We start from the raw sequence: 21,644 nt of genomic DNA on the forward strand, positions 1-21,644 counted from the left end.
TACAGACCAGTGAGTCTTACTTCAGTGGTGGGCAAATTACTGGAGAAGATTCTTAGAGACAGGATTTATAGGCATTTGGAGAAGCATAGGCTGATTAGAGACAGTCAGCATGGCTTTGTGAGGGGCAGGTTGTACCTCACGAGCCTGATTGAATTCTTTGAGGATGTGACAAAGCACGTTGATGAAGGTAGAGCAGTGGATGTGGTATATATGGATTTCAGTAAGGCATTTAATAAGGTTCGTCATGGAAGGCTTATTCAGAAAGTCAGGAGACATGGGATCCAGGGAAACTAGCTCGCCTACAGAAGATAGAGGGTGGTTGTAGATGGAACGTATTCTGACTGGAGGTCAGTGACCAGTGGTGTTCCACAGGGATCTGTTCTGGGACCCCTGCTGTTTGTGATTTTTTTTTATATATATAAATTACTTGGATGTGGAAGGGTGGTTTAGTAAGTTTGCAGATGACACGAAGGTTGGTGGTGCTGTGGATAGTGTAGAAGGTTGCTGTAGATTACAACAGGACATTGATTGGATGCAGAGCTGGGCTGAGATGTGGCAGATGGAGTTCAACCTGGAAAAGTGTGAAGTGATACACTTTGGAAGATCCAATTTGAAGGCAGAATACAAGGTTAATGGCAGGACTCTTAGCAGTGTGGAGGAAGAGAGGGATCTTGGGGTCCATGTCCTTAGATCCCTCAAAATTGCCGTGCAAGTTGTTAGGGTGGTTAAGAAGGTGTATGGTGTGTTGGCCTTCGTTAGTTGGGGTATTGAGTTTAAGAGCCGCCAGGTAATGTTGCAGCTCTATAAAACTCTGGTTAGACCACACTTGGGAGTATTGTGTTCAGTTCTGGTCACCTCATTATAGGAAGGCTGTGGAAGCTTTAGAGAGGGCACAGAGGAGATTTACCAGGATGCTGCCTGGATTGGAGAGCATGTCTTCTGAGGATAGGTTGAGCGAGCTAGAGCTTTTTTCTTTGGAGCGAAGGAGGATGAGAGGTGACTTGATAGAGGTGTACAAGATGATAAGAGGCATAGATTGAGTGGACAGTCAGAGACTTTTATTCCAGGGCGAAAATGGCTCACACAAGGGGGACATAATTTTAAGGTGATTGGAGAAAGGTACACGGGGGATGTCAAAGGCAAGTTTTTTTACACAGAGTGATGGGTGCGTGGAACGCACTGCTGGCAGAGGTTGTGGGGGCAGATACATTAGGGACATTTAAGAGACTCTTAGATAGACACATGAATGATAGAGAAATGGAGGGCTATGTGGGAGCAAAGGGTTAGATAGATCTTGGAGCAGAATAAAATGTCAGCACAACATCGTGGGCAAAAGGGCCTGTACTGTGCTGTTATGTTCTATGTAACTTCACTACTTGTATACTCCGAATGCTTTGGAATAAAGGTAAACATTCCATTAATCTTCTAAATTACTTGCTCTATCTACATCCCTGTCCTTTTTTTTCAGTCAATGGGACCTTCAGATACTTTGTACCACAACATAAAACAAGAATCACAGTTCATTCTTTGTGTAAGCTCTTGGTCAAGACACAAAGTTGTAGAATCTTCCAGCACAGCTAGAGATCACTTGGCAATTTTTTGAAACAGCAATTCATGTTAAAACCTCAGCCTCTTCTCTGTAACCTTGCATACTAGTTTTCTTGGAATGCATGTTCAATAACCTTTTGAAAGTTGAAATTTAATTCTACAACCTTTTAGATTATGTATTTTAAATCATAACATTCCAAAGGGAAACACTAAGAACTAATGAAAAACAAGCTAAATAATGCTCCCAATCAGGCCAGGAATGCTCATTCAAATAACTTTGATTCTGGCAAATGATTGGAGAGGTGGATTCCCACTCTAATGCTGGGGAATCACAGCAAGGCAGAGGTAATATTACCTTAAGACAAAGAAGGGGGCCCTTTGGCCCATCAGAGCTATACCTGCTGTAAGAACAATCCCATCAGTCAGATTCCCCATCCATTTTCCTCTAACCTATTCTCTCTCACATGACCATCTGCCCCCTGACTTTCCTGCAGCCCACCATTATTCGTGATAATTTACAGTGGCCAATTTTTCTACCAACCAGCACATCTTTTGGATGTGAAGCACTCGGGGGAAACTTATGAGTTCTTAGGAAGAACATGCAAACTTACACAGAACAGATGGCACCTGGGGTCAAGATCGAACCCAGGTTGCTGGAGCTGTGAGGCAACAGCCCTGCCTGCTGTATCTCTGTGCCTTTGTACTCCCAGTGGAATCCAACAGTGGAGGTCTGTCCCTCAGCACTTCTGGGCTTTCATTTGGGGATGCGGAACCACTGATTGATTCGGCTGATTACATCCACAGGTTCTTTCTAATCCACCCTGTTACTTGTGCCCTCAGGTAACTTCAGTGGATTTGTCAAACTACTTTTGTAGTTTCTTTGATCTGTACTATCTTCTCTCACTCCCCTTTTCCTTCCCTATCTTGTCTGGTTAATTTTTAGCCTGGAGTAAAATTCTTATACTTCTGCTTCCATAAGATAGGTCACTCTTATTATCACAATATAATGTGGTGACTTATGCCTGTGGCTCACCGATCTTATTTCTCACAGAACATGCTTTTGCATTCATGAAGTCCACACTCATCTTTGAATTTACCCCGATAAGATCTCTCCAATTTATGAACTTCATTGCTACTTGCCCCTCACTCTATTCTGTGTACAATTTTTCTCTTGTTCTGGACCTGGTATCTGTTCCTTTGCTAAGTTAATTGGAGTCCTCTCCTTCACTAGTTATGTTTTATGGTATTTTATAAAAATGTCAGCATTACTTTATTTTCTCTTTTAATCAAAAATAATTAGAGTAATTGTCATGCTGTAAACTTTGCTAATGAAGACATCATGTTTGTTTCTTGAGTGGATGATTTGATGGGCTAAAGCACTGCTGTTACTTCCTAGTACCATTATTTGTGCTCCCAGATGAATGATCTTTGGAAAAAAAAGCTTTTAAATTAGATTATTTTAGATTGTTCATTTCATGGTGTATAAATCTTCACTACTGCCATCTTCATTGTGTGTGTTGAAGCATGAGGTGAATATTTGTGGTGGAAAATGAATAATTTAGTTCTGGTGAAGGTATCCAGTTCAGTGAAGGGAAAACAATCATCTGTCATGTTGAAGGTCAACACTAGTGAGTTTCCTGCTGGCATTGAGGGTTCATCTTGTGTGTACTTGAGATCGCCTCACTGCACCACTCTGAGTGGATCAGGGATTCAATGGACCACCTGTATCCATCAGGTAGAAGATACAGGAGCCTGAAGGCACATACCACCAGACTTAAGGACAGCTTCTACCCCACTGTGATAAGACTATTGAACAGTTCCCTTACACAATGAGATGGACTATGACCTCATGATCTACCTTGCTGAGACCTCGCACCTTATTGCACTGCACTTTCTCTGTAGTTGTGACACTTTACTCTGTGCTGTTATTGTTTTTACCTGTACTACATCAATGCACTCTGTACTAACTCAATGTAACTGCATTGTGTGATGAATTGACCTGTATGATCAGTTTGTGAGACAAGCTTTTTCACTGTACCTCGGTACAAGTGACAATAATAAACCAATACCAATGTTGGCATAAACATTTTGATGATTCATCTGACTTTCCCACTTGCCAAGTGTGATTTTTCAAAATTATTTTATTTTCATAGATTTTATAAATTTCTGATACCAGTAACTCTTTAATGCAGTTATGCTGTTAGCAAGCACAATTAAAACACCATGAACAAAAGGCAGAGGAAGATTGCAGCTTAGATTGGAAAGACCTGTGCTACAACCAAGTAAATGCTTGTTTACTAGGTTTTGATTCGAAAGAATTTTTGATTCAGCTGCTTCTCAAGATTTTTAGTAACATTCTCTGTATACATTCAATATCTATATTTTTTGTTACAGGAAATTAAATCCTTGTTCTCTCTTTGTAAAGTCCAGCTAAGATGTGAAGAAAACTTTGATCAGAAGGTAAATTATGTTCATATTTTGTTATATGTAATACATTAGCAGAGCAAGAAAATAATATTTTTGGTTTTGCTTACAATTACCGTGTGAAATCTCAGGTTGTTTTCCATTTTTACATGTCCACTCCTTGGTATCTTGTTATCTGGATCCCTTGCAGCTTAATACTTACAAAATGAGAAATTTTACTTAAGGCAAAACGAAAGTACCGCAGTTGTTGAAAATCTGAAATAGAAGCAAACATTGCTAGCATCACTAAGCAAGCTGGACTGCAGAAGTTAGTGTTCTAAGCCTTGTGACCTTTAGTAGCAGTTTGTTCACTTATTGAGAGTATTTCTTACATGAGGGAAGAATGATATGCTGGTTAGAGTCATATAGCTTAGAAACAGGCCCTTCAGCACAACCATGTACATGCTGCCTGTTGTGCCTATCTACACTCATCCTATTTACCCACACTAGGTCTGTGGCCTTCTGTACCTCTGTGATTCAAGTACCTGTCCAGCTGTTTCTTAAATATCATGGGAATATCTATCCCCACCACCTCTTCAGGCAGTGCAATCCAAATTTCAACCAATCTCCTCTAAACCTCTTGCCTCTCATCTTAAATGTATGCCCTCTGATGTTATACACCCTCATTATGGGGAAAAAGATTTTTATTATCTACCTTCTCTGTCTCCCTCAAAATTGTATATACTTTTATGGAGGTTATGCCTATGATGGAAAGTGGGGTATTGTATGTTCTCTCAATCTTACTTGACTTAGCATTCAGGGTTTCCTTTGCTACTGTGACTGAGCCTGTGTCTCCTTCAGTCCACCTTTATAATTCATACTTTTCGCACCTCTCCTTTCCTACTCGCCTCTCTGGTCGAGGTTTAGGTCAGACCCACCTGTCAACTGAGTGGCCACTTTTTCCTGTGTGGCATCTTGGAACATTCTAATTATAAAATGAGGTGTATGAATGTTGTAGTTTGCCTACAGAAAATAAAAATCAAGTCCCTCATCATATGATTGACAAAGAAAAATTCAGACATCTTAGTTCCTTGCCTCCTCAGTTTTTGTGCATTTAAATATAAATGGGGATAGGTGTTCAGTGATGCCAGAGGTCTAATAGGGATCTGCAGTTCCTGCTTTTGAGTACTGGTCACAAAATTGCAGGGAGCTCAAAGCTGGATAAAGAGAAAATGCCACAAAAAGTACTGATCTGTTTTTGCCACCTTAACTATTGTCATTGTCTTTTATTGTATTTATTTCATGATTCATAAAATGTTAGCAGTTTGTGATAGCATTTGAATTTAGGACTGTTACCGGTCACTTCATCAAAATGCACAAACCTCATGCTTGTGCATTTTGATGAAGGTTCTCGTACTCTTTGTCAGAGTTGGGTTTTATTATTGGTATTGGTTTATTATTGTCACTTGAAACAAGGTACAGTGGAAAAACTTGTCTTGCATACCGTCCATACATATCAATTCATTACAGAGTGCATTGAGGTAGTAAAGGGTAAAAACAATAACAGAATACAGAGTAAAGTGTCACAGCTACAGGGAAGTGCATTGAAGGTAGACAATAAGGTGCAAGGTTCTAACGAGGTAGATTGTGAGGTCAAGAATCCATCTCATTGTATAAGGGAACCTTTCAATAGTCTTATCACAGTGGGGTAGAAGCTGTCCTTGAGGCCGGTGGTATGTGCCCTCAGGCTCCTGTATCTTCTGCCTGATGGGAGAGGAGAGAAGAGAGAATGACCCAGGTAGGTGGGGTCTTTGATTATGTTGGCTGCTTCACCAAGGCAGCGAGAGGTATAGACAGAGTCCATGGATGGGAGGCTGGTTTCCGTGGTGCGCTGGGCTGTATCCACAATTCTGTGCAGTTTCTTGCGGTCCCGGGCAAAGCAGTAGCCATACCAAACCGTGATGCATCCAGATAGGATGCTTTCTATGGTGCATTGATAAAAGTTGTTGAGTGTCAAAGGGGACATGCCAAATTTCTTCAGCCTCCTGAGGAAGTAGAGGTGTTGGTGAGCTTTCTTGGCCGTGGCGTCTATGTGGTTGGACCAGGACAGGCTATTGGTGATGTTCACTCCATGGAACTTGAAGCTCTCAACCCTCTGAACCTCAGCACCATTGATGTAGACAGGTGCATGTATGCTGCCCCCCTTCCTGAAGTCAATGACCAGCTCTTTTGCTGACATTGAGGGAATGGCTGTTGTCATGACACCATTCCACTAAGCCCTCTATCTCCTTCCTCTACTCTGACTCATCATTATTTGAGATATGGCCTACAACGGTGGTATCATCTGCAAACTTGTAAATGGAGTTAGAGCAGAATCTGGCCACACAGTCATGAGTGTATAAGAAGTGAAGTAGGGGGTTGAGGACGCAGCCTTGTGGGGCACCAGTGGTGAGAATAATTGTGCTGGTGTGTTGCTGCAGATCCTCACTGATTGTGGTTTGTTGGTCGGGAAGTTAAGGATCCAGTTGTAGAGGGAGGTGTTGAGTCCCAGGTCTCAGAGTTTGGTGATGAGTTTGCTTGGAATTATAGTATTGAAGGCGGAGCTGTAGTCAATAAACAATAGTCTAACGTAGGTGTCTTTACTGTCCAGATGCTCCAGAGCTGAGCATAGGGCCAGGGAGATGGCATCTGCTGTAGACCTGCTTCGGTGGTAGGCGAATTGCAGTGGGTCCAGGTTTTCCGGGAGGCTGGAGTTGATGCGTGCCATGACCAGCATCTCGAAGCACTTCATGATGATAGATGTCGGAGCCACCGGTCGGTAGTGATTAAGGCACATTACCTTGCTTTTCTTAGGTACCGGGATGATAGTAATCTTCTTAAAACAGGTGGGAACCTCCAATTGAAGCAGGGAGAGATTAAAAATGTCTGCAAATACCCCCGCCAGCTGATGAGCACAATATCTGAGCACATGGCCAGAAACACAATCCGGGCTAGATGCTTTCCTTGGGTTCACTCTCCGTTAGACTGATCTTGCATCCTCGACAGTGACCACAGGTTTAGTTGCATTGGAGGCTGTCAGGGTGGTGGAGACAAATCACTCCCCTTCTGTTCAAAATTTGCATAGAATGCGTTAAGCTCATCAGGAAAGGATGCGCTGTTGTTGGCGATGCTGCCCGACTTTGTTTTGTAGCCCGTTATAGCACGCCAGCCCTGCCACAACTGATGGCTGGTCTGGGACTCTATTTTGAACTGGTATTGTCTCTTGGCGTTCCTGATAGCTTTACCGAGGTCGTATCTTGATTTCTTGTAAAGGTCAGGGTCACCTGAATGGAATGCAGCAATCCTCGACTTCAGTAGGGAGTGGATCTCCCGGTTCATCCATGGTTTCTGGTTTGGGAACACCCGTAATGTCCTCTTTGGTACACAGTCCTCAACACACTTGCTGATAAAGTTTGTGATGGTGATGACATACTCAAGGCTGGCAGCTGAGTCTTCGAACGTGGACCAGTTATAATTCCTGATTCTGTTTTCCTTCTCTTTGCACAAAGAACATATAAGTATGTAAAGCTTTACTTCAGAAAATGTTTGAAATTTCAGTGGGTATATCAGTGCATGCTTGTTAGAACAGTGATGAACATAAGAGTTCTGATTCTCACAAAGTTAAATGAATTATGAAAGTTTCTTAGCAGCAGCATTCCATTTAATGCCAAGGTTTTTTCATTTTGATTCACATTTACTGGCTTGGTTCAGTATTTTTAAGGCTTCATCAACATGAAATTGGTGATTTTCTAATGTCAGCATTGTAGCTGATCTTATGTTTATTTTGCCTTTCAGTCTCCTTTCTGGATCGTGCACATTCCCTCTGAGAACGTGGCAAAAGCAGTCATGAGGCGTACGGTGTGTGCAAAGTAAGTGCTCTTGTTACAGGAATTAACACACAAATATTTGGTCCAATATTATTAGTGGTATCAGCTTCAGGCATTTGGGAGTCATATCATTGGGTATAATCCAACAATAAACTCTAGGATTTATTACGGTTGTTGAATAAACCTGGTTAAAATGGTTGCAGCTACTGTACATGAAATTTGTATTGTCGGGAGCCCTGGATCTTAGTAGAATAGAAGAGAGGATTCTATTTTGAAAGGGAATGATATCAGCATTCAAAAACAGAAAAATCAGCTCAGTGTTTCCAGCATTTTGTTTCAGGCTTTTTAAAAAAATCCCTTTGCAATGCCTCAGAGGTATTTGGTTCCATTATGTAGTGTGAATTCTGTCTTCTCTCACTGCCTTTCCAGAACATTTTCCAACCATTTCATGATGCTCTTCACCCTTGCAACAATGAGTCAACATACCATGCTTTATCAAAGGTTGTCCATACATTGCTTATGTAATCCTTCCCCACAGCTGCTCTGCTATTCTTCTGGACTTCTTGCCTCTTATTTCCTCTTTTAGTCATCTGCTCACGCAAGGAAATTATGAAGTTATCTCAGTGTTTATCTGCAGGTTTGCATGAGCACTGAAATCAGTTTTTCAGGATTATTCATGAGCAGAAGAAGCAGAAGTGAAAAGAAACGCATGGAAATAAAAAAAAGTCTGAAATAACTCTACTTAGGCACAAAAACAGGAAGCATTTCTTCACAAAAAGAATGGGAAAATGTCTGGAACATACTTCCCAAAACAAACTGCTGAGGAATTTTGTAAATTTTAATACAGATTTATAAATTTTTGTTTGAGGCATTGAATCAAATGACTAAATGGGGATAGAATACAAATTGCCTGTGATCTAACTGAATACTGGCTCAAGGAGCTGAACAGACTATGCCATTACTGTGATCCTGTTAAAACAGAAAATGCTGGAAATGTAGAATAATCAGTCAACATTTAAATGAGGAACAAAATGTTATTATTTAGATAATGATTCTTCCTCAGGATTTTGACTTCTCAGGCTCAGTGAAAGATCTCACCTGTATTTTTTTTTCACTTTCTGATTGGAGCCTGGTCTTTCTGGATGGCAAGCCAAAGTCCTGGCATGCAGCAGTAACTTAAAGCTCTTTGACCCTTGGGCTGTTATAAACTTATCAGTGTGCAGAGATTCTTTGCATACCCAAAAAACTGACGTAATAGAAATGTGATACAAAGGATTGGAATTATCCCCTTGTGTTTCATATATTTGTCCACAATTGTCTTGTATCCTTTGTATGTGTAGGTCCAACATCATCTTCCCTGAATTTGAGGTCGGCCTTGCCCAAATCTTGATGCCAGTTAGTTGTTTCTCCCTTTGAAGATTTTAGTTTGAACTCATTGGTGTTGTGTACGGTCTTTTTAATCAACATGCCAGTTTACTGGAATAAAGCAGAAAATGCTGGGAACATTCAGATTTGACAAAGGGTCTTTGACCTGAAACTTTAATTATTTCCCTTTTCATAGATGCTACCTGGTCTGCTGAGTATTCCAGCATTAATAGTTTTTATTTCATATTTCCAGCTTCTGCAGTTTCCTTTGATTTTCATGACAATTTACACAATAATGGGTTTTGGTATTATTGCACCTTGACCACACTTAACTACAAAATTTACATCTGAAGTGGCTGTTTTGGACATAGCATCCCTCCTTTACTTTGCAGGTCAATATTTGAATTGTGGGGTCAAGGAAGAACACATGAAGAACTGCATAACTCACTGAAAAATTATCCTGCAGACAAAATGGTATGTATGCACAGGAACCAACCACATTGTCTTATGCATGTAGCTACAGATATTTGACTGGATTCAATTAACCATATTTATTTTCCTGCTTTAGATCCCATTTCTTCAGCAAGGTTCAACGTATCAGATAAAAGTTTATGCATTCAATAAAACATTGTCACATAATGAGAGGATTCAAAAGATAGACGTATGTATCAAACTTTTTTGTTTCATTGTCTCTTGTTTAGTTTTTGACTTTTGTACTGTGACTTGGTTTGTTCAGAGTTCTGAGAATAATGTGTTTGAATAAAGAGGTTCCCTTACCGTCTTAAAGAGCAACTGTAATGCTAAGTGTGGTAATGTATCACACTTATTGAAAATTGGGAATAAGTTATTTTATAGAATAAATTGGATGGTTAAGTGGGTACTTTGCAGTTCATCTCAGCACAATTAAGCATGGAGAGAGAAGTTGAGTCAGTGTGACTATTCCCAGTGATGTCGGGGTGGGGTGGGGAGGTGGGTGGTGAAGGAATGTGGACATAAGATCAAGCTCTGTTTTGGTGCCCTTCACTTTAGATCTGCATCTGACACACTATCTTGTATCACTCACCTGGATAACAATAATAGGTTTCAGGTAGCATCTGCACTGGTGGCCACATGTTCAGAAAATAACGGGACATTTATGAAAAGAAAATAAATGATATCAGACATAAAATGTACTTGGCAAAATAGTTGAAGATTATTGATTTTTTTTTATTCTTGGAAATTTTGCATTTTTATGTATTTAGTTCCCATTCTAACTATAAATATTAATGACTTCAAAAATGTTTAAAGCATTCTTTACAATTTTTCTTCAACTAATGTATTGTACATCCTATTTTAGTAATTTAGTAGTCCACTTTCTTTTCACTGATGATAAATCAGAGCTCACTTAGATCATACTTGTGTATCTCCTTCCCTTTTGGGCATCACAATGCGGAAGGAGACTTGGCCAGCTGTTTTCATGGCTGTTGTACAGCTGGGCTTAATATTTAGCCGCCCCATTGAGGTTGCAGTATACACAACCTAGAGAATAAGAGAATATACTGAAATCATATTGATGTCAATTCCCACCCCTGTGACATCAACTACTGAGGACATGTATAGCAGTCTAGTAGAGACATCATCACTTCAGAGTTGCACATCACAGTGATTTGGACATGTATTGCCATTCCATTATCATTATTGCTAGTTAAATATCCTGTAAGTCCCTATCATATCCCTACCTAAATCCTGTGAAAACTTAATACCACAAAGACTGCAGTGACTTGAGGGGATGGCTCACAACTACTTCCTCGGGCAACTTGGAATGGGCATTAATACAACCATCACAGGCTGTCACAATCCCGAGATGATAAAAATAAGAGTTCCTCATAGGTGGAGTGGGAATGTGGAAGATGCACATGCATTTAAAAAATGCAAGGGAAGCCACCTTCTGGGCCTGGGTAAATGATGGTTAGACAGTGGTAACTGGTCAGAAAAGAAATATTGTCATTCACGAGTAAAACTGAGGTAGCCTAGTGGATGTCATGTAAGGCAAATAATTTGGAAGTTGAAAATACCTATCCCATGGACACAGCACATGAAAGTCACCTAAAAATCTGTCTACTCAGAGCAGGATATTGATAATTCTTCAGAAAAAAAGACGACCATGCAAACAGGCAATTTGTCAATGAAGTCCAACTAGGTAACTATTGTTCAGAGGCGGAGGAACTGCCAATTTTACCTGATCTGGCTTACGTGTGACTTCACTGTCACAATATATGGCTGACTCTTAAAATCCTTAGAGCAAGTGGGAAAAGGTATTGCTAATTACAGAGTGCATGTATTCTTAGTATGAGGAAGGGAGAGCTAATCTGATGTCTTCAGTATCAATTGCACAAGAAAAACGTACACTGTTTATAATTTGCTCCCACAAACCCAACATAAAAATAGACAATGTCCTTCCATGAATTTCACTGAAGAAACTGTTGGAAAAAATACTGTTTTTTTTCCTGACGGTTATAAAGATGTGCTTAAAATGTTTTTGCAAATCTGAAAGATGTCAGCGTTCTATGTGTGGGTGACAAAATGATGTTCTACATGTGGATGACTAATTGATGTTTTCAAGATTCCTTCAGTGTTGCACGTGATATTGTTTTAACTTCATTTCATGTGTTATACAGGATTTAGGATTTTTGCCATTTCAAGGAACAGTGAAATTAAAGGATCCAGAACATGTGTTCTGGTTACTTGAAGACTATGGTACAGATCCAAATAATGCTCCAGAGAAGCCCTTTTGTATTTACTTTGGAAGATGGGTAAGATTTAGAGAAATAGAGTATTAATTTATAGTTAAACTTTGAAACTTTAATCCTGTGGAAATGAACTAACTGACAGAAACCAGAAAATGTCAAATATTTAACTCCTATCAGTGGTGAAATTAGTTGGTCAAGCAAACTGGATCCGTTCATTAGCCTCTATACCTAACGTGAATGGGAGCTCGCCAGGATTCTCACTGTTGCAAAAGATTGTGCATGGGATATTGAATCCTCAGTATATGCCTTCCTTGGTAGATGTGAGTATTGGTTGTGGTTCAATTGATAAGAGGCTCTCCTCTGAGTCAGAAGGTTCTGGGTTCTACTCCAGAGATATGAGCACAAAGATCTATGTTAACACTCCTAAGGCTTTGCTAAGAGAGGGCTGGACTGGTCGAAGAGCAGTCTTTCATATGATGTTAAACTGACACCATCTTGGGTGAATGTAAAACTTATTTCATGACACTTTCAAAGAGCACATGAGATTCCCCAGTATCCTTGTGTATATTTATCCTTAACACATCAAGTAAATGGATTACTTACCAGTTCTTTAAATTTGAGAGTCACTGGGTCACCCACCATTAATAATCCAAGAATTACTATTGACAAGGCAACTGGATCAGCCACATAAATAGTGTGGTTGAAAAGACAGTCAGAGGTGGGTTATCTTGCAGCAAGTAACTCATTTCCTAACACCCCAAAGCCTTTCTACCATCCAACCTCCTCTTGTCTAAATGAGTGAAACTTATTTACTTAAGTACTTAATACCATCCAGACAAAGCATCTGGCTTAATTGGAACCCATCCACCATTCTAACCATTCATTCCCTTCACTGTTAGTGCACCAGGTCTGCGTTGTTTACCATCTACAAAATGTACTGCAGTTACTCACCAAGTTGACTCTGACATCATCTCCCAAGTCTGCAATGTCTTCCACAACAAGGACAAGGGAAGCAGGTGAATGGGAACACCATGACCTGCAAGTTCCCTTCAAGTTGTACATCATCTTGACTTGAAATCTGTTCCATTACGGTTATTGGGTCTAAATTCTGTGAGTCCCAGGCCAAAAGCATTATGGAAGTACCTTTACCAGAAGGACTGCAGCAATTCAAGAAGTTGGTTCACCAGAATCATTTGAAGGGTAATTAGGGAATGGCAGTAACTGTTGGCCTTTCCAACAGCGCGTACATTCTGAGAACTAAATAAATAAAAATTATTCATTCTATCGAGAGTTGGTAAATTCAGCAATTTGGTTGCAACTTGAGATTTGGATTGCAAGATTGTGATAATCTTTCTTTGATCAGGAATACAAAAAATAGTGTATTCTTTTAAAATAAGTTGGAGAATTAAATAAGTAAATGTCCATTCTGTTTCCTATTTAGATTGCTGATGGTCAAAGGGAGCTAATCAACTTGTACAGTGTGAAGAAGCGTCACTTCATTGGAAATACCAGCATGGATGCCTGTCTTTCTTTTCTAATGGCAAATCACGCTAAAGCAGGAGCTAATGACTTAGTATTTGATCCATTTGTGGGAACAGGTAAGGAGGAGACCACAGACCAGCTCCCAGCACTTTAGCCAGTGCAGCGCAACACACAGAATCTCCTTGGCTCACTGGCTGTCCAAGCTGTCACTATTGGGGAATGTTTGTGGCATTTACAAACATTCAAAATCACTCGGCACCTAAAAGAAAAAGATTATTAACTTTGTCAGAAAGTAACACATACACACGCACCATTTAAACTGACTTCAAAGTTTTATTTGCCCTTGTCCAGAGTAGATTTCTCCCATTTATTTCATTGAGCTTGTACTTTTGCTGACTATAATGTGGTGTAGGCGAGCAGACAGATTTCCCAGTGTAAACACTGAGATATCTTTGAAAGCTGGTAGACTCCATGAGCAGTCAGTGCTCTTGTGAGTGGCAGGTTCCACTTCTGCTTATGCTTGGGATTAGCCCAGTTACAAGCTTAACTGCCAGCAGACCTATGTGGATCTTGGCAGATTCATGATTATTTTTAAATCTCTAATGATAATCAAATTCAAAAGGAATGACTGTCTGTATTCAAACATTTTCAGTGCCAGTGAGGTTATTTGAGACCTATCCCACTGTTAAAAGTTCACTTCCACTTGAAAGGCTAAGCCATAACCTTGTGAGTTTAATTGGCAAGTAGAGCAACTTCATGAAAATAATTTAAAAAACGCAGATGTTAGAAATCTGAAATAAAAACTGAAACTGCTGGATACATGTGGCAGGTCATGCAGCATCCCTGGAGAGATAAAGAAATTTAAGGTTTCAGGTTGAAGACCCTTCATCGTAACAGGGGAAGGGAGAGACAGGTTATTTTTTAAGTTGCAAATAGAGTGTGGTAGAGATAGGTAGGTCAAAGGGAATATCCCTGATACGAAGGGGCCAAGGATAATGTGGTGATAAATTGTTGCTGAAGCTATCTGGTTTAGAGATTAATACATGACCCCATTTTGCTTTCTTTTCATCTAAGAGCTGTGAAAAGCAGCTTGGAGCTGTGGGAAATGCACAACAGATCAGGTAGTGTCATTGTCATAAAGTCGTACAGTATGGAAACAGCCCATTTGACCCACCAAGTCCACACTGTCCAGTGGGCACCCATCCATATTTAATCCCATCTTCCAGCACTTGGCCCTTACCTTCTTCACCTAGGCAATTCAAGTGCTCATCTTGCCACCTGTTAAATGCTGTTAGTGACTCTGCTTCCACCACTCTCTCTGGCAATACAGTCTAGGTACACACCACTCTCTGGCTGAAAAAGTTCCCCCTCAGATCTTTAAATCTCTTATCCCTTGCCTTAGAGATATATCCTCTAACTTTATTCACCTCTGATAAGAGTAAAAGATTCCTGTAGTCTACCCCTCATAATTTTGTATACCTCGATTATGTTCCCTCGTTACCTCCTCCACTTCAGGGAAAACAGACCTAGCCTCTCCAGTCTGTCCTCGTAACTGAAATGCTCCATCCCAGGCAACAACATGGTGACTCTCCTCTGTACCCTCTCCAGTGCTATCACATCCTTCCTATTCTCTGGTGACTAGAATTGCATGCAATATTCCAGTTGAGATCTGACCAATGTTTTATAAATTTGGAGCATAACCTCCTTACTCTTGTATTCAATGCCCCAACTAATGAAGGCCAGCATCCTGTTTACTTCCTTAACCATGTGCTGCCACCTTCAAGGACCTTTGGACTTGCACACTGAGTTCCCTTTCTCTGTTCCTCAGTACTCCAAAGGACCTTGGCAATCATGGTGTATGTCCCAGCATTAGTACTCTCAAAATCCATTACCTCACACTTGTCTGGATTTAACTCCATCTGTCATTTCTCAGCCCATTTCACCAACACATCACTATCAACCTGTAGCCTAAAACTATCCTCCACACTGCCAACAACTCCACCAGTCTTCGTGTCTACGTCCACATCCAAATCATTCACATACATTACAAACAGCAAGAGTCCCAGCACCAATCCCATGGAACACTACTAGTCACAGGCATCCAATCACAAAAACAACTCTCTACCATCACACTCTCTCTCCTATTGCCAAACCACTTTTGGATCCAGTTTGCCAACTTGCACTGGATCACATGTGCCCTAACCTTTTGGACCAGTGTCCCATATGGGACCTTGTCAAATGCTTTACTGAAGTCCCTATAAACCACATGTACTGCACTCCCCTTGTCAATAGACTTTGTTACCTCTACTTGGAGAGAGACAAATTGTTAATATATTATACATGGACTGTGCACTTGGACTTGCCCCTGTGTACTGAATGATGGTGATCTGCAAACCAGTCACCCAATCTGCGTTTACTACTAGATTGGAAGAATGAATCCCTACTTCACCTGGAAAGGACTGTTTGGGTCTGAAGATGGTGGGAAGGAATGAGGTTAAAAGAGCAGGTATTGCATCTCCTGTGGTTGCGTGGGACAGTGCCATAAGAAGAATAGTTACTGGTGAGAGATTTCTGGTAAAGGATCCTCAACCTGAAACATTATTTCTCTTTCCATAAATGCTGTCTGATTGCTAAATGTTTCCAGTATTTACTGTTTTTAAAGCAACTTCATGTTCTCTAGGGAAGGACAGTGGGGCAACAGGTAATGCTGCTGCCTCCCAGCCCCAGCGATCTGGGATCAGTCCTGATCTCCAGTGTTGTTTGTGTGGAGTTTGCATGTTCTTCCTGTAACTGTGTGGGTTTCTCCTGGCTGCTTCAGGTTCCTCCCACATCCCAAAAACAGCATAGGTTAATTGCCTAGGGCTACTGTAAATTGCCCTTTTTTGTACGTGAGTGGTACGAGAATGGAATTGATAGGTGAGAGGGAAATACGAGCAAGAATAGGATTGATGGGACTGCTTTGAGAATTGGCATATTGGGCTGAATGGACTGCTTCTGTCATATGGTAGTATTTTTGCATTTGAATGCCAAATCTCTTTGCATTGATATTGCTGGAGTGAAGCTTGTGGAGAAATAAAACAAATCAGTCAGCAATTTCCTGGTTCCCATGTTTAACTGTGTATCTGTGAGCGTCACCAATTTCTTCTGATTTACTTGTTGTGGTGAATGTTGATAGCCTCGTTGTTGTTGAGACAGCATGACACGAATCAACAAACCTGTGTTCCATCATGAGATTGGACCATTACAGTACAGTTTGCTCTTAGTGCATTAGCAGCACTTTGACTATCTTTCAGGGTCATACTAAGTCATTAAGATCAATTTTCAAACTCCAGAACTACTATACAGTTGGCTGTTTATGCTTTTTTTTTAGGAATGCAGTTTTTTTTTGGATTCCTTCAGCATTCCAGTGGGAGATGGGGCATACTCTGGCTGAGGTTCAATATAATGTTATAATATTCTGTTACAGTAGTTCATGTTACATACTCACATTTTGTTTTCTCTAGGCAGTCTTCTTGTGGCTTGTGCTCATTTTGGAGCATATGTATGTGGGACCGATATTGACTACAATATTATTCATGGGCGTGGTAAGAACAGAGTCTTTTTTTAAGCATTGGGTATACTTGCATATGTAATCTCTCTTTACTGATGTCCATCTTAAAAAAAACAGTAAGTTACCTTTGCTGTACCTGATAAATTATAGTTTAGTTTTAAAAAAAAAGGTCTGATTAACTTTTTTTTCCAATTGACTTGAGTCAAATGAATTAATTTTTAAATTGGATAGTTATGGTCTCAGCAAAGAAACAAGAATTCTCATTTATGAGTAACAAACAATCTGCTGGAAGAACTCAGTGGGTCAAGCAGCATCTGTGGGAGGAAAGGAATTGTCAACGTTTTGGGACAAAACCCTACACTCAAAACGTCAACAATTCCTTTCCTCCCACAGATGCTGCTTGACCTGCTGAGTTCTTCCAGCAGATTGTTTGTTGCTCCAGATTCCAGCATCTGCAGTCTCTTGCGCTCATTTATGAGTACCTTTTAACACTTAAATGGAAGTCTGTAGGCAGTTTTAGAGTCATCCAGCACAGAAACAGGTCCTTCAGCCAAGTTCTCAAAAGAAAATGGATAGGGTCTTGGATACAGATATTATGGTAGTAAATTGACAGGCAGTTTGATAAGGTTTGCCGAAGGCTTGGTCCAATGGTATTTTCCTTGCCTCTGAGCCACAAGTTTGTGGGTTCAGATCCCTTTGCAGGACCTATTTCAATCAGATTATATGTTCTTCAGTGCGGCACTTCATAAGTTCAGCATTACTGAAGGTGCTGCCTTGTGTTGGGCTCCAGTCTGCATGCTTATTGGTGATAACATTCCACTGAACAAATCTTTATGCAGGTGAAGGCAGCATTGGTTAGGCCAACATTTACTCCTGTCCCAATGTGCACTTGCTTTACTGGTTTACACAACAATTTCATAGGGCAGTTAAAAGTCTAACACATTTCTGTGGGTTTGGCTTCACAGTTAGCCAGATCAGATAAAGGCAGCATTTTTCCTTCTCGAAAGAATATTAGTAATTCAAATATTTTTCTTCTTCACAAGAATCCTTTCATTTTGTCACCAGCTCTGATAGTAGATTTGCATTCCAATTATATTTATATTCTCTAGCTGTTGTGTCGGAACTGAGCCTTGATTTTGAATCAGTCCAGACCTCTGCTTAACTAGTCCAATAACAACATAGACTGCCTTCTATTTATTAATTATCATATTATCTGGTCATTCACCTAACTTTTCTTGGTGTGAACTCACTATGCCTACTTTACAACAGTAATTACACTTAAGTAATTCATTAGCTGGAAGAAGTTTTGGGACAATGTGTGGACTAGAAAGGTGCAAAATAAATATAAAGAGTTTTCTTTTTTCAAGGACAGGAGAAAGGTGGAGAGTCATAGGGTCGTACAGTACGGAAAAAGGCCCTTCGGCCCAACTCATCCATACTGACTGTGTTGCCCAGCAAGCTAGTCCCATCTGTCTTCTAAACCTCTCCTATCCATGTACCTATCTAGATAGCTTTTAAATGTGCCCACCTCAACCACTATCTCTGGCAGCTCATTCCAAATACGCACCACCTTTTGTATGAAGAAGCTGCCCCTCGTGTCCCTTTTAAATCCCTCACCTCTGATCTTAAACCTATGCCCTCTTGTTCTTAGCACCCCCTCCCTGGGAAAAAGACTGTGGTTTCACCCTGTCTATACCCCTCATGATATTGTACACCTCTATCAGATCACCCCTCAGTCTCCTAAATTCCAGAGAATAAAGTTCTAGTCTTATGCAACCTCTCCTTGTAACTCAGGCCCCCAAGTCAAGGCAAATCCTGGTAAATCTTTACTGCAGTCTTTCCTATAACAGGGTGACTAAAACTGTATACAATACTCCAAGTGCGGCCTCGCCAACGTCTTGTACAACAGCAACGTAACTTCCTGACTCCTATACTCAATGCCCTGACTGATGAAGGCTGGCATGCCAAATGCCTTCTTCACTACCCTATCTACCTGTGACACCGCTTTCAATGAACTTGCAATCCTAGGTCCCTCTATTTCATAGCACTCCCCAGACCCTACCATTCACTGTATAAGTCCTACCCTGGTTTGATCTTCCAAAATGCAATACCTCACATTTATCTGGATTGAAGGCCATTTGCCAATCCTTGGCCCACGTACCTAGCCAGTCAAGATCTCCCGAAAATTTTTAAAAACCTTTTACATTGTCTACAACACCACCTACTTTAGTATCATCTGCAAATTTACCAACCGTGCCTTGTATATTCACATCCAGATAGTTTATATAAATTATAAGCAACAAAGGACCCAGCACCAACCCCTATGGCACACCACTAGACACAGGCTTGCAGTCCAAGAAACAACTTTTGATCATCACCCCCTGCTTCCAACCACTGAGCCAATTATGAATCCAATCAGCTATCCTCCCCTGGATCCCACGCAGTCTAACCTTCCAGACTAGCCTGCCATGAGGGCCCTTATCAAAGACCTTGCTAAAGTCCATATGGACAATGTCAACTGCCCTATCCTAATCTACCCGCTTGGTTACCTTCTTGAAGAACTCCCAAGAGATTTGTCAGACCCTACTCACAAAGCTGTGCTGTCTGTCCCAAATCAGACCCTGTCTCTCCAAGTATTGATAGATCCTGTCCCTCACATCTAGTTTCCTGGCTTGCCTTTGCTACCCTTTTTAAACAATGGTAGCACATTAACAACTCCACTCCACCGGAACCTCACCGGTGGCTAGAGTTTTGGGTAGGTAGTTCATGAGTGTGAGAAGCAAAGTGGACCTGATCTTCACTATGTAACTACTTCAAATGAAGTGCAGTTGACAGCATCAGCCAATATACACAACTTTTTTTGACCTTTATTATAGCCTTTGGCCATCAATGGAGACAGATTGTGGAACACTCTCCTCAAATTCACTAGCCCATAGATATTTGCTCCATGATGGCGTGCAACCACAACACTAATCAGTGGGTCTACCACAGAACCAATTTCAGTGAAGAGTGGTGTCAAACGTGGTTGCATCATTGTCCCAATACCTTTTTCAATTTTTCTCACCTCAGTGTTGTACCTCACCTCCATCAAACCTACTGTGGGAGTGGTGCTATTCTTCAGGACTCATGGGAAGCTGTTCAACCTACAACTACACTCTGGAACCAAGGCTACCCAAACTTTGATAGTTGACTGCAGTGTGGTGATGATGCTTGCACTTGTGCATGCTTGGAAGCTGGCATCATCAACTCATTGAGCAAAACATTGGTAAATAAATCAGTTTATTAAGAGAGGACTGATGAGATCACCTCTGATTGCAGCTGTGCTGATTGTTCATACCTCTCGCTCTTTAACCTCATTACCCACTGTTGTGTTTTTGTAGTCAGCTACCTGACTGGCAGTTGAGGCTCCACATCCACTGGTGCTTTGATTACAAGATGTACCATCTATATCTTGTGTCTTCATTGTTATCACAAAAACTGAAGTTAACTCCTGAAAAGTTTTTTGTCTTCAATAAATCATGAGCCTCCAGTTTAATAGTTTATACTGTATGTCACAATGTGCACAAACCCACACATTTCAGGCTTCTTGCTCATTAAGTTCCCACAGCTGTACTTCTGATAGTTTTATTCCTCCATTCCTGGGATATGAGGGTTGCCCTTTCAATAGAGGCTGGACAGTTTGGGTCTGTACTCCTTGGAGTTCAGAAGAATGAAGGGTGACCTTATTCAAACATATAAAATCCTAAAGGGATTTCAAAGAGTAGATGTTGAGATGTTTTCACTAGTGGGAGAGGCACATACAAGGGAACATAGCTACAAAATAAGGGAACTATTTTTAAAAACTGAGGTCCATAGAAATTTCTTCTCTTAAAAAGAAGTGAATCTCTGGAATTCTATCTGTCCCGAAAGGGTGGTGGAGACCAGATCATTAGATTTCTTCAGTGTGTAGGTAAATAAATATTTGAAAGATTGAGGGTTATGGGGAACTGGCACAGCAGAGAAGTTGAGGCCAGCATGGATCAGCGATGATCATGTTAAATGGCAGAGCAGTCTTAAGGGGCCACTCCTCTTCCTATTTTCTTGTGTATTCAGCCTTCCATATCCAAGAGGATAATTTTCCAGCTTGGAGACAAAGACATGTTCTGGATATCAGAGATAAAAAAAATAATTTGGACATCTGCTAGCAATTGCAGAGGATGGATGAATTGAAAATATTTTGAGGATGGCAGTGATAGCGCAGACGGGGATACCGCCTGAGGAAAGAAAAAGCTGTTGATACCTATTTGTGCTGGAAAGAAAGGGGAGAGGCATGGCTGGAAGTCAAGTGGAAATAAGATCAAAGGACAAGATTTGGAAGGTTTTCCACACACAAATGTTTGAAAACTTTTAGTTTCCCACTATTTGTGCTAAACTCTCAAATATGAAGGCCTGCACTATGCATTTACCTGCAACGTACCTGACCAAAAAGTGTCTAATACTAACACCAGGTTGATAAATTCCCCAGCTTGATCAAATGCTTTAAAGTCAGCAGCATGCTACCTCGTTAGAGGGGGCAGTGGTGTCTGGAAATGCCCCTTTGTAAGAATAAAGAAAGAGAAAACTATAGGTGGATAATGAAATGCAAAAGTGAAGCAGCAGCATAAAAACAATGAAATGAAGATAACTAGAAGTGAGTAAAATGAAGAAAATATGGATAGAAAT

At 40.7% G+C, this 21,644-nt stretch overlaps 1 protein-coding gene across 4 annotated transcripts in view; it reads left to right on the forward strand.

Moving 5' to 3' along the window:
- The window catches only part of trmt11 (tRNA methyltransferase 11 homolog), a 59,209-nt gene that overhangs the window by 4,245 nt on the left and 33,320 nt on the right, over nucleotides 1–21,644 (forward strand). For all 4 annotated transcript variants that reach the window (XR_007957014.1, XR_007957015.1, XM_052024783.1 and 1 more), the window contains exons 2-8: nucleotides 3,943–4,008; nucleotides 7,786–7,859; nucleotides 9,575–9,656; nucleotides 9,751–9,843; nucleotides 11,840–11,974; nucleotides 13,353–13,509; nucleotides 16,897–16,977. Coding sequence is in view for 2 of the 4 variants with exons in the window: in XM_052024783.1 (XP_051880743.1) it covers nucleotides 3,943–4,008; nucleotides 7,786–7,859; nucleotides 9,575–9,656; nucleotides 9,751–9,843; nucleotides 11,840–11,974; nucleotides 13,353–13,509; nucleotides 16,897–16,977 (688 nt within the window). In the remaining 2 variants the exon portion in view is untranslated. The remainder of the gene's footprint in view (nucleotides 1–3,942; nucleotides 4,009–7,785; nucleotides 7,860–9,574; nucleotides 9,657–9,750; nucleotides 9,844–11,839; nucleotides 11,975–13,352; nucleotides 13,510–16,896; nucleotides 16,978–21,644) is intronic.

This window comes from Pristis pectinata, chromosome 10 (assembly GCF_009764475.1).
Source record: "Pristis pectinata isolate sPriPec2 chromosome 10, sPriPec2.1.pri, whole genome shotgun sequence".
In the NCBI taxonomy this organism is placed as follows: Eukaryota; Metazoa; Chordata; class Chondrichthyes; order Rhinopristiformes; family Pristidae; genus Pristis; species Pristis pectinata.